The following is a 13,104-nucleotide window of genomic DNA, read 5'->3' on the forward strand; positions in this document are numbered from 1 at the left end:
GCTGCAGGAAGGCCCAGCCCCCTTCGCTGGAGAACAAGTAAAGAACCACGGGAGATCTGCAGAACGTACCAGACATTCTTCATACCTCACTCTTCCTCTCCCTGTCTGCTCTACCGCACCATTTATAAAATTTTTTTCCCTAAGGCCTCTTTTTCTCTTGCTTTCTTCCTCATTTTCCCTTGCCTCTTGAAGAAGGGGTGCGTGTGCAGGCGCGTGCAGCTCTGCTGTGGTCGGAGGCCTTCTCTCTCTGACCTTCAGCTTTGGGGGGTACGGTCGCTGTTACCATCTCCAGGATCTGGCCCTTTTAGTTAAAGGATAAGTCCCAAGGCCCAAGGGTTAAGAGGCCTGCAAGTCGCCTCCTGCTCAGCAGGCCCCGGGCCCAGCTCCATACGGGGGCCCCGGTTAGCCCACCATCGGAGGCAGCCTTGGTGGGCAGGGTGAGCGCCCAGCTCCGTCCTGGCGCCTCTGGCGCCCCATCTCTTCCACGTCCCCAACATTCCTCCTCTCTCAGGCGGCTGCGCGGGCCGGAGTCCTGGATGGTGACGGAGGACCGGCAGTCTGGCGGCGGGCCCCAGGTTCAGCCGCGGAGCCTCCCTTGCTTCTATCTTTGGGGAGGTCGCGCGGACCAAGTCAAAGCCCTCTTCTTGGGGTTCTCCGGGGCGCGCAGCTGCCCCAGGTGGGTAGACCTCCCCCAGGCTCGCGAGGCTGGGGTGCCAGCCCAGGCGGGGCGAAGGGGTGCGCATGCGGCGGGAGTCGGGCCGTGACTCACCGCCTGTAATCCAACACCAGCCCTGCCTCCCATCCCCCAGCCTCTTCCCCAGCTCCGGCTTGGAGGCCGCGGCAACACCTAAAAGAATGAAGGGGCGCCCGAGCCCGTGGCGCCCCCAGCCGGATCGCGAGCGGGCCCCGGCGGCCCCCGGCTCGGCGCACTCTCGGGTGCCGGGCCCCCGGGCTCGGCGAGCAGCCGCCGCCCGGGCGCGAGCAAGAAGGGAGGGCGAGCGGCCGGAGCAGGAGGCGGCGGCGGTGGCAGCGTCGGCGGCAGTGGAGGGCCCGCGGTAGCTGCGGAGGACGAGCCCGGGGCGGGGGGCGCCCGGGCTTGGAACCCCCGACCCCCGTCTCAGCTGAGCGAGGATAAAGCCCTCTGGCCGCTCCTGCAGCCTACACTGCGCGGCACAAAGGGCGAGCTGCGACACGCACCCATCCCCCTCTCAGCTAGGGGTGGCCCCAGGCCGGGGTGGCGGCAGTGAGGTGGGGGAAGCCGCCCCGCCCCTCGCTCCCCCTCCCCCGGGACCGGGCGAGCGCGCCGCCCCGCCCCCGCCCGTCTGCCCGTCCTCCAGGGGAGGGGTCGGGGGGCGCGGCGCCCACATAACACTCCCCCTCTTGCGCTCGGAGCCACCCCTCTCCCCTCCCTCCTGCAAACACCACCGCCTCTCCTGCCACCGCCGCCACCTCGCCCGACGCTCCGCAGCTCGCCGCGGCTGGTGGGCGGTGCGCGGACCGTGCGCGCCGGGGGCGCCAGATGTGCAGTCCCCGCCGCCGCCAGTGACCCAGCCACAGCCCTAGCGGGATCCGGCCGCCTCCCCAATGCTGTGGGAGCGGCCCTGAGCGCACCCCGACTTCCTTCGGCGGGGACCCTGAAACCCAGAGCACTGTGCCGGGTCCTGCCCTTTCCATCACGCTCACCCCGAGTTTGGACATGGAGGGGGCCGCTGCGCCCGCGCCCCGGGAAGGTCAAGACTTGGTGCCGGGGTCGCCGGGCTCTCCTCTGGAGGCGGTGGCGGGGGCGACTGCAGCCCCCGCAGCGGCGGCCCCGGAGCCCAGGAAGCCGCACGGGGTGAAGCGGCATCACCACAAGCACAACTTGAAGCATCGCTACGAGCTGCAGGAGACCCTGGGCAAAGGCACCTACGGCAAAGTCAAGAGGGCCACCGAGAGGTTTTCTGGCCGAGTGGTGAGTTGGGGAGACCCCAGGGGGCGCGGGCTAGACGCAGCTGGGGACCGAGGGCGCCAGGAGCTGGGAGATCTTGGGCGCTGAGGCTCTGTCTTCCGAGAGGGGGCTTCCCGGGAACCCCCAGACAGACTTCACTCTCCCCCCAGACTTCAAGCTCCCCGTGACTCAGGCGTGTTTCTCTCCTGAAACACTTGTTACATCCTGTCTGCGCATATTTTGGGGGTTTTTTATCCCAGCAGCAAAGTAGTGTTTATGATTTGCAAACACATTGCAACGTTGGGACCGCCGGGGTCTCCCTCGCGGGTATGCATTCAGACCATGCCCTGGAATGCCTTATTGCTCTAACTCTAAACCAGACCCACGTCCTCAGCTTGGAGCCGGTCCCCCAAGTCCCCTGTCCTGCAGATGAATGCGACCCCTCCATCCTCCCACTTGTACTCTCTATCACCATGATGCTGCTGTCGCTGCAAAGGAGGGTTGGACTCCTGCCTGTTTTTCAGAGAGAAGGTTAGGGAGCAAAAGTAAAGGCTGCCACAGGCATGAGGGTTGTGACATTTTGGCCTGGCTTCTCGGAGGACTGAAATGCCCAGGGCATGAGCAGACTCAATTACATTTCAGGTCCTGGCTGCAAGGCTACTCAATTGCTTTAGACGTCTGGCCCAGCTGCCCCAATCTGTGACAGCTGAAACCCTGCCAGGGTCCCAGTGCCATTTGCACAGCCCCCATAGAGCGCCCTGAGTGCCTCGGGGTCTCTAGGTTGGCACAACGTGGTTTGTTGTCATTTTCCTTTCTGCAGAACAGGCCCCTGAAATCCACACTGCTTGTGGCTAGAGGACTGGGCTCAAAGCGACTGACGGCTGCAGAAAGATTTTGTGTGGTGTGTGGCAGAAAATTAACAGGGTTCTTTGATTTGAAACATATCAGATGTATTTCAATCCCTTGAGTGCCAAAGTCAGGAACTAATTTTGGGACTCCTTGCGTGCACTTTTGGGGGTGTTTTGTGGCCCAGGGTTGCCTATAGACTTGACAGATGACCAGAGGGGAAAAAGCAAAATGAATCGTTGAATGAATTGGTAGGTTGATGTTGGTGTTTTTCTTTTGCATATGTGAGGGACTGTTCTATGAAAAAAAAATGGGGCACCGATCAGAAAGTTCAGCCTCTCGGTTCTCAAATATTTGGATACCTGGATAACTCCCTGATTCTAAGCTTCACTGTTTGGGTTAATCCAACTTTACCTTATAGCTTAAAAAAAAAGTATGTCGTAGGTTAATTGGAAATTGGAGACATCGTACATTATGTATTTTAAACCATCTCCAATAAACAAATTCTATAGCAAGCAAGTAGTTTGAGAATTCACTCTGGGCAGGTGCCAGTTTTGGAGGTTGAAAAATCTTTAAAGAAGAGGTAATTGTAAAGATGGCTTTGAGGAGCACACTTGCCGGTCTGTGGAAGAAGAGGCTGAGAAACGTGCGCTTCATTCATGCTTTTATTCTGAGGTGATATTCCCCAGGCTGGATGTTGAATAAGCAAAAGCTAAGCTTAGCTTCTTGCTCGTGTTGTCTTAATAGCTGTTGAAGAATCGCGCTGGGAAGTTGGAAAGTGGAATAATGAAAACCAGACGCGGTTGGAGCTGCAGGTTGAGGATGTGAGCGTGTGAGGGACTGAGTGGTAAGGGTGTGTCTGGGTGGGGGGATCTGCGGGGCGGGGGGGGGGCACAGAAGTCTGACTGCCGGGGAGCTGCCGCTAATGGAAAGAATGGAATCTTGTGTTATGGCAGACACCTTTCGGAGCTCACTGGAGCCTCCTGCCAGGCACTCGTCTGGCTGTCTGACCCACAGAGTAGGTTAGAGAGAGAGAGGGATTGCATCAGGAGAGGGGAGCCTGCCCTTCTCTTACGGTGGGTGTCTCCCTTTATTTGCAGAAACTCTGAACATTCCGTCGGGATTTAGCCGAGTACCCACTAGGGGGCGCCCTGAGAACGGAAGAGGCTCATTTCTCAGCCGCCAGGACTTCAGCCCTACTGTTATTGTCCAGCCCTAGTTCACTTTCCCATTGTGCTATTTATTTCAGCGCAATCTCTTATTTTACTCAAAAATTAATGCAAAGATTTTGAATCTGGTGGCAGGTCCAGACCCAGAAACTGGCAATCCCCAAACTGCTTCCCTCCTGGATAGATAATCTCACAATGTTAGCAAAAGCATCTGGTGAAAGAAAGCCTTGCATTAAATGGATGGGAAAGCTGTTGGGTGAGGTTGGGTGAAGGGAAGGCCTCCTTGGCCTTCAGTCCTGCCCCTGCTGAGCACACTGCTCGCAGATGGTGTAAGAACTTAAGTGAGAAACAGGAATTGTCAGGTGGAAAATTCCCTGGCCCTGGCTGAACAGAAAATAAAACAAACATAAAAATAAAATTGGTCAGTAAGTTCTTCTTTGCCATACAGTGCTTTGTGACTCAGAATCTCTCAAGAGCAGCAAGAAATTTTCATTGAAACTGGGAGTTTCCCTCTGGCTCCAGGGATGCGTTCAACAGCCACAACTTGCTTTTAAGGTACAATTGCGGAGAATTGAGGCACCCTGTCTCGATTCTGCCCTTTCGATCTTCGGGGAGAACTCTGCAATGATGTTTTGTCTTCACTTGCAGCCACACCTTTTAGAGCCCTTCTCGAGGCGCAGTGGCTCTGAGCTGCTTTGCCAACAACGAGAGTGGCTGAAGTCACGTGCCGGGTGTCAGGCTGTGCGAGATGCTGTGAAATCAGCGCTCCGGTGTCTGAGAAGTGTTTAAAAACAAGAATGTTGTGGCTTTTAATGGCACGTCTGGAGGGCCTTCTGGATTGAAGAAAACACCACACAGTGGCGTGTTCTTCTATGTTCTGTGAAAAGCGGTCCCAAAAAGAGTTGCAGGAAGTTGGAGTCGGCTGGACCAGCCTTCCGCCTGGTCCAGGCATCCTCCCCGTTTCAATCCCAAACATGGTCTCAGTGCCCACTGCCCGAGCAAGTCCACGAGACAGGGACTCCAAGGGGCTGCTTCCAGAGAGTGACAGGACTGACACTGAGGCACCCTTGCAGAAAGGCTAAGAGCCTTGGCTTACATTTGAATCCTGACCCATTCCTTACTAGCTCTGTGATCTTGGGCAAGCTGTGTAGCTGTTCAAAACCTCAGCTTCCTCATCTGTAAAATGGGCAACCAATGGTACCGAGGTTATGGACTTGTGAGCATTGAGTAAAATTATCTATAGAAAGCCTCAAAAGGGAGGAAACTAGCTAATTTTAGTTCCCTTGTTTAGCAGATTCTTTTTTCTCATCTCACTTGAACTTTTCGTTTAGTTTTAGAACTATCAGAAAGGCATCGATGCTTGGGACAATTAGTCTTGTAGCCTCCAGAGAGAGAGGTAGAAGAAATAATCAACTCTTCAGGTTGATCAGGGGATGCTAGGGAAGCGCGCCCATAGGAAGCCAATGCAGTCGGACTTCCGTACGTTCTGAAAGTATTTCTAAAGCTTTGAATTTAGACTTTATCCCGTAACTCTTGCTGTGCTACATTTTGGGGCAGGGCTGTCGAGTGGGCCCTGGTGCTCTAACACGGCATGCTTTTTCTGTGAGCCTTCAGGTGGCACAAAATATTGACAAAAATGCCAAAACCAAAGCCAACGTTTTTGGGGAGAAGCATCATGTGATCCCCTCACCGCCAAGGGCCAAATTCAGCTTTCCCTGAGCACCGTGTTATCTCTTGTCTGTGGGGTTGTGTAAGCAGGAGGAAAGGTCTGTGGGCGGGGCCTGGCACGGGAGAGGCGGGACCGGTGGGCAGAAGGTGCCTCCAGGTCCCAGAGTGCCAGCTTCACTTGGCAGAGTTACTGATTTGACCCGAAAGGGGCATGTGAAGCATTGGCCCCACTATTCATAGCCTGGTCCTGGAAAACTGCAAATCAGAGGGGTGAATTAGCAGGCTGGTCCGCTGAGCCAAGGTGTGTGTGGCTGTCACGTGCACAGTGGCGGAGGGGCCACATGGCAGCTAAAGACCCTACCTCCTTGTCAGGGAGTGAGACAACCCTGTGGCCCAAGCTTCTCAACCTGCAGGTGGGAAAAGGGAGGCACAGAAGCGTTAAGTGACTTTTCTGAGGTTGCACAGCTCGTAAGTGACTGAGTTGCGTCTAAGCAACCCGATTCTTGATTTGGTATTTTTCCACCATTCATTTAATAAATCTTTCCTAGAGCAAGACATGATTTTCACTCTTAAAGAGCTTATAATCGAGTAGCAAAGATGAAATGCACTTACAAATATTGAACTAATTCTGCTCAGTTCAACCAAGATTTATTACCATCTGCCATATGCTTCTCGCCATGTTAAATGCTGGGACACAGACAGAGAACTTACCGTCTGGTGGAAGAGGCAGAACGAGCAGTTGCCAGGCTGTGGGCTCCCCTTCTGCACAGGACTCCATTATTCCAGGTGATTTTCACGGCGGAGTGCAGTTCATTTCATTGGGTTTGATCCCGGCCACGAACGCCCCCTCCCCGTGTTAGTCCTGGTGCTCTTATTGCTACCAGCTGATATTGGGGAGAGTCTGGGATGTGTCTGCTCTACAGATATAGTCTCTGGTCCTCAGCAATGCTAAGAGGGGTGCACTCTCTCTAGTTGGACCCGCTTCACAGATCGGGGAAGTGACGCTTTAGGGAGGTGAAGGAACTTGCCCAGGCTCTCACAGCGAGACGGTGTCAAACACATCCGCCCGTTCTGCAATCTGTTGCCGCTAGAGAAGTGGAGAAGAATCTTCCTTACGTGGTCCAGCTGGTCACCTCTGGGTTTGGGTGTGGTGCTTCGCTCCTGATGCCAGAGGACCAGCCATGGGGCCATGGTTTTCCTGGCGGCAGGGCTGGGGGCGTGGGGGGGTGGGGTGGGGAGGGTTTTGTTGTTCTTCAGCAGGGAATACAGTGGAGGGGTCATGGCATGCTGCAGGATTAGGGATGACAAGTGCTGTTGAAGATGACCTTTGATTTGAGCTCCAGAAGACTGAAATATGGGGCGTTCCGCCAGAAAGCCGATTCTTGGGTGAGCCGGCCAGACTGCTTGTAATGCGGGGTTTGTGCTGGGACCCAGTGAGGGGGCTAGATGGATAAAATAGGATGGGGTAATACTAATACATAATGACAACAGCAGCAGCGAATAGTTCTGGAGTGATTACAACATGCCAGGGACATGTAAAATGGTTTAACCCTCCTACCAATTATGTAACGATCTCACTTTTCAGATGAAGAAACTGAGTCACAGAGAGGTTCACTAGCCTGCCAGAGGTCACATGCTGCAGGAGAACTGTGGTTTGGACCCGGGGAGCGTCCAAAACGCAGAGACCTTGATCATCTTCCCTCCCCTTGGGGGCTGGGTTGTGATTCACAGTGGGGCCCTGAGTCCATCAGTCTGCTGGGCTGGCTCGGAGCGGGGAGGCCAGCCTGGAGGTTTTCGTAAGGGCTGAGGTATGAGAAGATAAGAATCGGGCCGTGTTGGGGGAGAGAGATGTGTCTGCCTCTGGCAAACTAGCTGCGTGTCGAGCCACATGCCTGCTTTCATGAGTCAGGTCAGGGAACTGTCCACCTGGACGCACACTGAGTTTTTTGTTGCTTAAGTATCCTGAGATTCTAGGAGCCCTGGGGGGCCTCAGGAGGTCAGCCTGTTCACTTCCTTGCTCACAGACAGACGTGCCCCCACACCACACGCCAGGTCTTCATGGTATCATTTCCTCCTGGGAAGCAGCGGGAGATAAGGGTTGAGTCAGGTGTCTTGTCCGCTCTGTGGGTAAGCCCCGACTCACTGCCTTGAGCCTCCTAGCAATGCCTCGCATAGTGCCAAGCACATAGTAGGTCCCCCACAAAGGCTTGTAGAATGGAACTGAAGTGAATACTGACCCAGGTCATCGTCTCTGACCTGAAGGAGCTTTTCGATTGGTTGGGAAGAAGAGACAATGGCTGGAAATGAATGGTGGGTTACGTAGAAAAGTCTGCAAAGCCAGGCAGGCCCTCTCCTGCACAAATTCCCTTTCTTCTGTTTCATGTGCTCATGAGAGAGAGAGACAGAGACAGAGACAGACAGACAGACAGCCAGAGACGTCTACCCAGGGCTTGTCAGCCTCCTGGCCGTGCTTCCTGTCCTCAGTGGCTCTGGAGTCAGACAGCACGGTCTCATTTGTCTTTCCCACATGAAAGTCCCGGAGCATCTGTAAGTTATGATTTGTGAAGTATCTGCTTTAAAGAAGAATGCATTTATCATCGCACTGGCCCAGACGACACTGTGCAGTGCAGGAATGAGAAGATCCCAGGCCCCAGAAGGGGAGGGGCTGGGCCAGATGACCCGCCCGGGAAGGGCGTCTGGCTGTATTGATAAAATTCTCTGGAAACGGCCCAGGAGCAGCCAGATGTTGTCTCCGCGGCGAGGCTCCCTGGTCAACTTTGCAATCGCACGTGAAACCAGCGCCGGGCAGTGCCACGCCTAGGTCCCCCAGGGGAGCGTGCACACGGGCCCACACGACACCCGCACGCAGGCCCCGGAGTAGAAGCAACTCCAGCATCCACCAGCTGGCGAGCGGCTCAACTGTGGCATGTTTATTTTATTTCTGAATGGTATTTATGATCACTTCTATAGTTTCACTTGTGGAATATTATTCTGGAATATTATTCAGGAATAAAATGAAATGTCCAAACCCGCTACAGCCTGGGTGAACCTTGAAAACATGATGCTAAGTGAGAGAAGCCGGTCACAAAAGATCATGCCTAATGTACGATTCCATTTCTCCGAGATGCCCAAACGAGGCAAATCCATCGAGACGGAAAGTGGGTTAGTGGTTGCTCAGGGCTGGGGGTGTGCTGGGAGCACATGGGAGTGGCTGCTTGCTGATGGGCGTGGGGCTTCTTTGGGGGATTACAGTGTGGGAGAGCTGGTGGTGATGATGGCACACCTCTGGGAATACACGAAAAGCCCCGACTTATGCATTTGAAGTGGGTGAATCGATGATATGTGAATTAGATGTCAGGACATGTGTTACGAAAAACAACTGTGGCTCAGGGAGGGTGTTGGGAAGATGGGGAGGGGGTAAGAGGCCGCAGTCTATCAGGCCTCCAAGATTCCAGCTCGTGGGTCCACAGAACACGCACACGCGTTTTGTGTCGGAAGAGGAAAGCCTTGTCCTGGGTGCCGTGGTCAAGAGAGAGTGCCCCGGAACCAGGCTGCCTGGGCCCCCATCCCGGCCCTCCCCTTGACAGCTGTGTGACCTTGGGCCAGGCACCGGTCTCTTCTCTTGCAGATCTGTCTCCTCCTCTGGGGCTCATGACCGTTCTCCTTTTCTGGGTGGCTGAGAGGATTCCTGTGCTGTAGCTGAGTCTTTAGCCTCGTGTCTGGCACGCAGTAGGCGGGCAGGAAATGCATCCAGGGCCATTACTAGCTTAAAAGGCGCATGTGTACAAATTAGAAAAAATCCTTTTGCTCTAGGTGGGGGAGAAGGCTCCTTTCGGGGCTGGAAGCAGCTCCCACCAGACGGGTGGCTCTGGGAGAACAGGGTGGGCTGGGTGCCTGTCACACTTGTCCCCATCCGAGCGATGGCTTTCGTCAGCGCTCTTATCAGAAACACGATATGCTTTTCCTGTCGCTTTAGCAGGAAATTGGGTGCATCTGGTGCGCGCTTCCCGCAGTGCCCAGGACTGTGGCAGGTTCCAGAGACTACGATAAGCCCTGCCGTTGAGATCTGAGCCGTTGGCTGGGGTGTGTAATGAACAGACCCCGAATTATCCACGCAAGGTGCGAGGGGGTGTGTGAATGAGGTGCGGAGGGAGACATCCGGGCCTTGGAGTCAGACAGGCTGGGGTTCCGAGCCCTCCCTGCTCCCTGGGAACGTGGTGACCTGGGCAAGCTGCCCGTTCCCTCCGAGCTTCTGTCTCCTCATCCAGAAAAACGGCGGCTGCTGGCTACTGGGTGGGCTTGCCATGAGGAATGGGGTGTAGAAGCTTCCAAACCAGGCCTTGGAGCCTAGTGCATAGTAGGCTCTTGAGAAATAGAGCCAGCATTATTATGTTGGTGAGAAGCACCAGCATCTGGTACCTGGTGACATTCTTATCTTAGATCGTGGCTTGTCCTGCTCACATCCCTCTCTTGGGCTGCCGGGGGGCCAAACTCCGAATTGTCCATGTGTTCTGAGGCTCCTGCCTGGGTGCCTGAATCCCCTCTTCCTTGCTCTTGTGTCTCGGACCCGTGTCTGTTCCCTTCGGAGCACACAAACTGTGCGGGTTTGATAATTTGTCTACATACGCTTTGCCCTCCCCGCCCATTAGAAGGGAGACCCAGGCACGGTCTTACCAGTGCATCCTGGCCTGTAGCCTGGTGCCAGGCCTGTAGCAGGTGGTCAGTGAGTACGAATGAATGAGTGAACGACCATGTGAAGAGCACACCAGCAGTCCTGAGACAAGGCATTCTGTGAAGGTGGGAGGCGGTGGGGACGGCACCGCGGGAACTCCCTCCTCTTGGGAGGGTCTCCGCTCTCCTCACCACCATGAGAACATCCGTGGAGACCTCCGCATTGCCTGCTGCCTCTCGACTGCACCGGGGGCCCAGAGAGGAAGAGGCAACCTGTTCCCCACCCTTAGAGGCTGCTCCCCAAAGCTCTGCGTCCTTGGGTTGCCTTCCTACTCCCCGAGTCTCCAGCTCCCTGTCGGAGAAACCATGGCGATCGGCTAGCTCTGCAGCTAGCTCTGCAGAGTGGGCAAGCCTTAGATGCCAGATGCATTTGCAAGATTTTCAAAACCTTTTATCTCAGGGTTGTAAATCAAGCACTTAGAGAACTGTAAACTGGCTGGAGTGCAGAGGTAACGTGTGTCTGGAAGAAACACCCTCGTCATTTGCCCTTTCAACTGGAGAAAAGAATTCCACTTGTTTACTCTCATTAGAGATATTAAGAGGCAGCAAGTGGTTTCCAGCGGGAAGGTGCTAAGAGGCCTGTGGTGGGTCCCCCTCTGCCCCCGGAACAGAGGGGACTCGCCTCGCCATGTGCAAGCGGTTCTGGGTGTGTGCTGCGCGACTGGAATCCGTTTGGCCCAGGGGCAGTCTCCCAGTGAAAAGGGGGAGGCTGCTTCTCTGTCTGAGCCATTCCCTCCCCATTTCCTCCAGCTGACTCAAAAGCCACAAAGACAGCTGATGGCGGCAGATGAGAAGGAGTCTTTTCTGGCTCTGGTCATTTCACCTATGATTCACCCCAAGTGCCTCGGGACACTGAGATCCCAGCCTTCGGCAGGGTGGTGGAGGGGCAGTGGGCCGTCTGGTCTCAGACTGTAAAAGGGTGCATGGGGTGGTCGGGAGCCACGCTGCGTGGGCTTGACAGTGCCCCCCCCCCCTCCTGTGTAACCGTGGGATGGTCCGCGTTGACTCAGTTTCCTCATCTGTGAAGTGGGAGTGGCTGTGAGGACAAAGGGGCTGTACGTCCAGTGCTCAGAATAGTGTGGGGCCCACAGAGAACGTTCTCTGCGTGTCCTAGGGAGGCGCTGTCCGGGGAAAGGCAGGACCGGGTCCCCGCCGTCTGCACCCCGGCAGCCAGGGCACAGTGCGCCGCACGTAGTCGGTGCCCCGTTGTTGAACACCCCCCTCTTCACCTGTAAATGGAGGGGCTGAGATGCGTGTTCTCCAAAGTCCCTGCCGGGCATAGGAAGAGAACCATGGGATTTGCTGAAAGGAACGGTGCGATGCGGACTGCATTTCCTGCGGCCTGGGTTTTCGGGCGGAAGGACTCCTTGCCGCCGGGCGGGGGGCGAGGACGTAGGGCTCTCGAATCCTGCTGAGGTTGTTTGGTGCCAAGAAAGTCTCCCACATGGAGGGTGGGGCTACGCCGGGGAGGACTTCTCTGCCCGCTCTCGGTCCTTCCGGGTCCTGTTCGGCTCTAGGCAGACACGGCCTTTTACACCGCGCCTGGGAGGTGGGTTCTGAACTAGGCTCTGTGTGAATTATAAAATGCTCGCTTTCAAAGACCCTATCAGTTTTCTCATCTGTAAAATGGGGTGATGGTGGTGGAACCCACCTCCTAGGGTGCCCTAAGGATTTGGGGAGGGTGCTCTGAGAACAGTGCCTGACATGTGGACGGGTCTCAGTACCTGTTGACTGTTATTATCTGGGGTTGAGAGGAGTGCAAGCTCCACGCCACTGGGTGGCCTGGAAGGATCTTTGCTCACTCCTCAGATACTTAGTGTGAGGGGGGCTTTGCTTTTGGTCCCCATGAAGCCAGAGCCCCATGGCTGCCTCAGCCTTCAGCTGTGCCTCCGGGTCTTCCTGGAGGCACCTTTTTTTTCTCCCAGTGGCTTTAGCAGTGATGGGGACCACTCAGCATCCCTCCGGCCTGGGTCCTTCATCCTGCTGCTGGGTGGGGTGGCGGCAACACTCAGAGGATGAGGAGAAGACTAGGGAGGGGTCCTGTCCCCAGGGTGGGCAGGAGGTGTTTTTGGAAGCCTCTTAAAAGGAAGAATAGGCTCACGAATATATTGACATCTGTTGCATCCTTAAAGATGAAATCAACCCACCGATCAATCAGTCAATCAAACTCACCTGTAGGGAGCGCTTTATACTTGCCAGGCCTGGGTGTAAGTTCATTGTCTGCGTCGTCTCGCTGACTTTCTTGTCTGCGGCCTCAGACCTAGCCTATGAGATGCTGTCGCCACCCCACTTTGTCACAGAGAGCCACACTGTTTGTCACCCGGGGTGGCGGCAGGAGTGACGTCCACACCTGCCTGAGCTCCTGGCTACAACCCTAGACAGCTTTTCAAGGAGGAGTAGGAATACCTGTTATTATTATTTTTTTTTATTGTGGCCGGTGTTTTATCTCTTTCTCTCAGGTAGCGCATTTAGAAATGCTTACTCAGGTATTTCCTCCTCGGTGCCAGACACTTTGGAGGCCCTGGGGGGACAACAAAGAACAAGCTCTGACCTCCATCCCAAAGGAGCTCAGCTGCTTCTTGCTTGGAGAAAGTGTGCCTACCTCTTTCCATTTCTAGATCCCTGTCTTTGTGGTCCACACTTACCCCTCCTTGCTGGTGCGTTTAAGGAGGCTGATTCCCTGTTGTGTGTGTGTGTGTGTGTGTTTTAATCTCCCATGACTCATATCTGTGCATCGAGCACAGGGATATGTAGCCATGACTC

General features: G+C 55.3%; 1 protein-coding gene across 1 annotated transcript in view; it reads left to right on the forward strand.

Annotated features, from left to right (window-relative positions):
* The first annotated feature begins 1,205 nt into the window (after window positions 1-1,205).
* NUAK1 (NUAK family kinase 1) overlaps window positions 1,206-13,104 on the forward strand; it is a 72,983-nt gene continuing 61,084 nt past the window's right edge. The window contains exon 1 of the mRNA XM_045826408.1: window positions 1,206-1,951. Coding sequence (XP_045682364.1) covers window positions 1,697-1,951 — 255 coding nt within the window. The 5' untranslated portion in view covers window positions 1,206-1,696. The remainder of the gene's footprint in view (window positions 1,952-13,104) is intronic.

This window comes from Phyllostomus hastatus, unplaced genomic scaffold (genome assembly GCF_019186645.2).
Source record: "Phyllostomus hastatus isolate PE091 unplaced genomic scaffold, TTU_PhHast_1.1 phas_scaffold_755, whole genome shotgun sequence".
NCBI classification, from domain to species: Eukaryota; Metazoa; Chordata; class Mammalia; order Chiroptera; family Phyllostomidae; genus Phyllostomus; species Phyllostomus hastatus.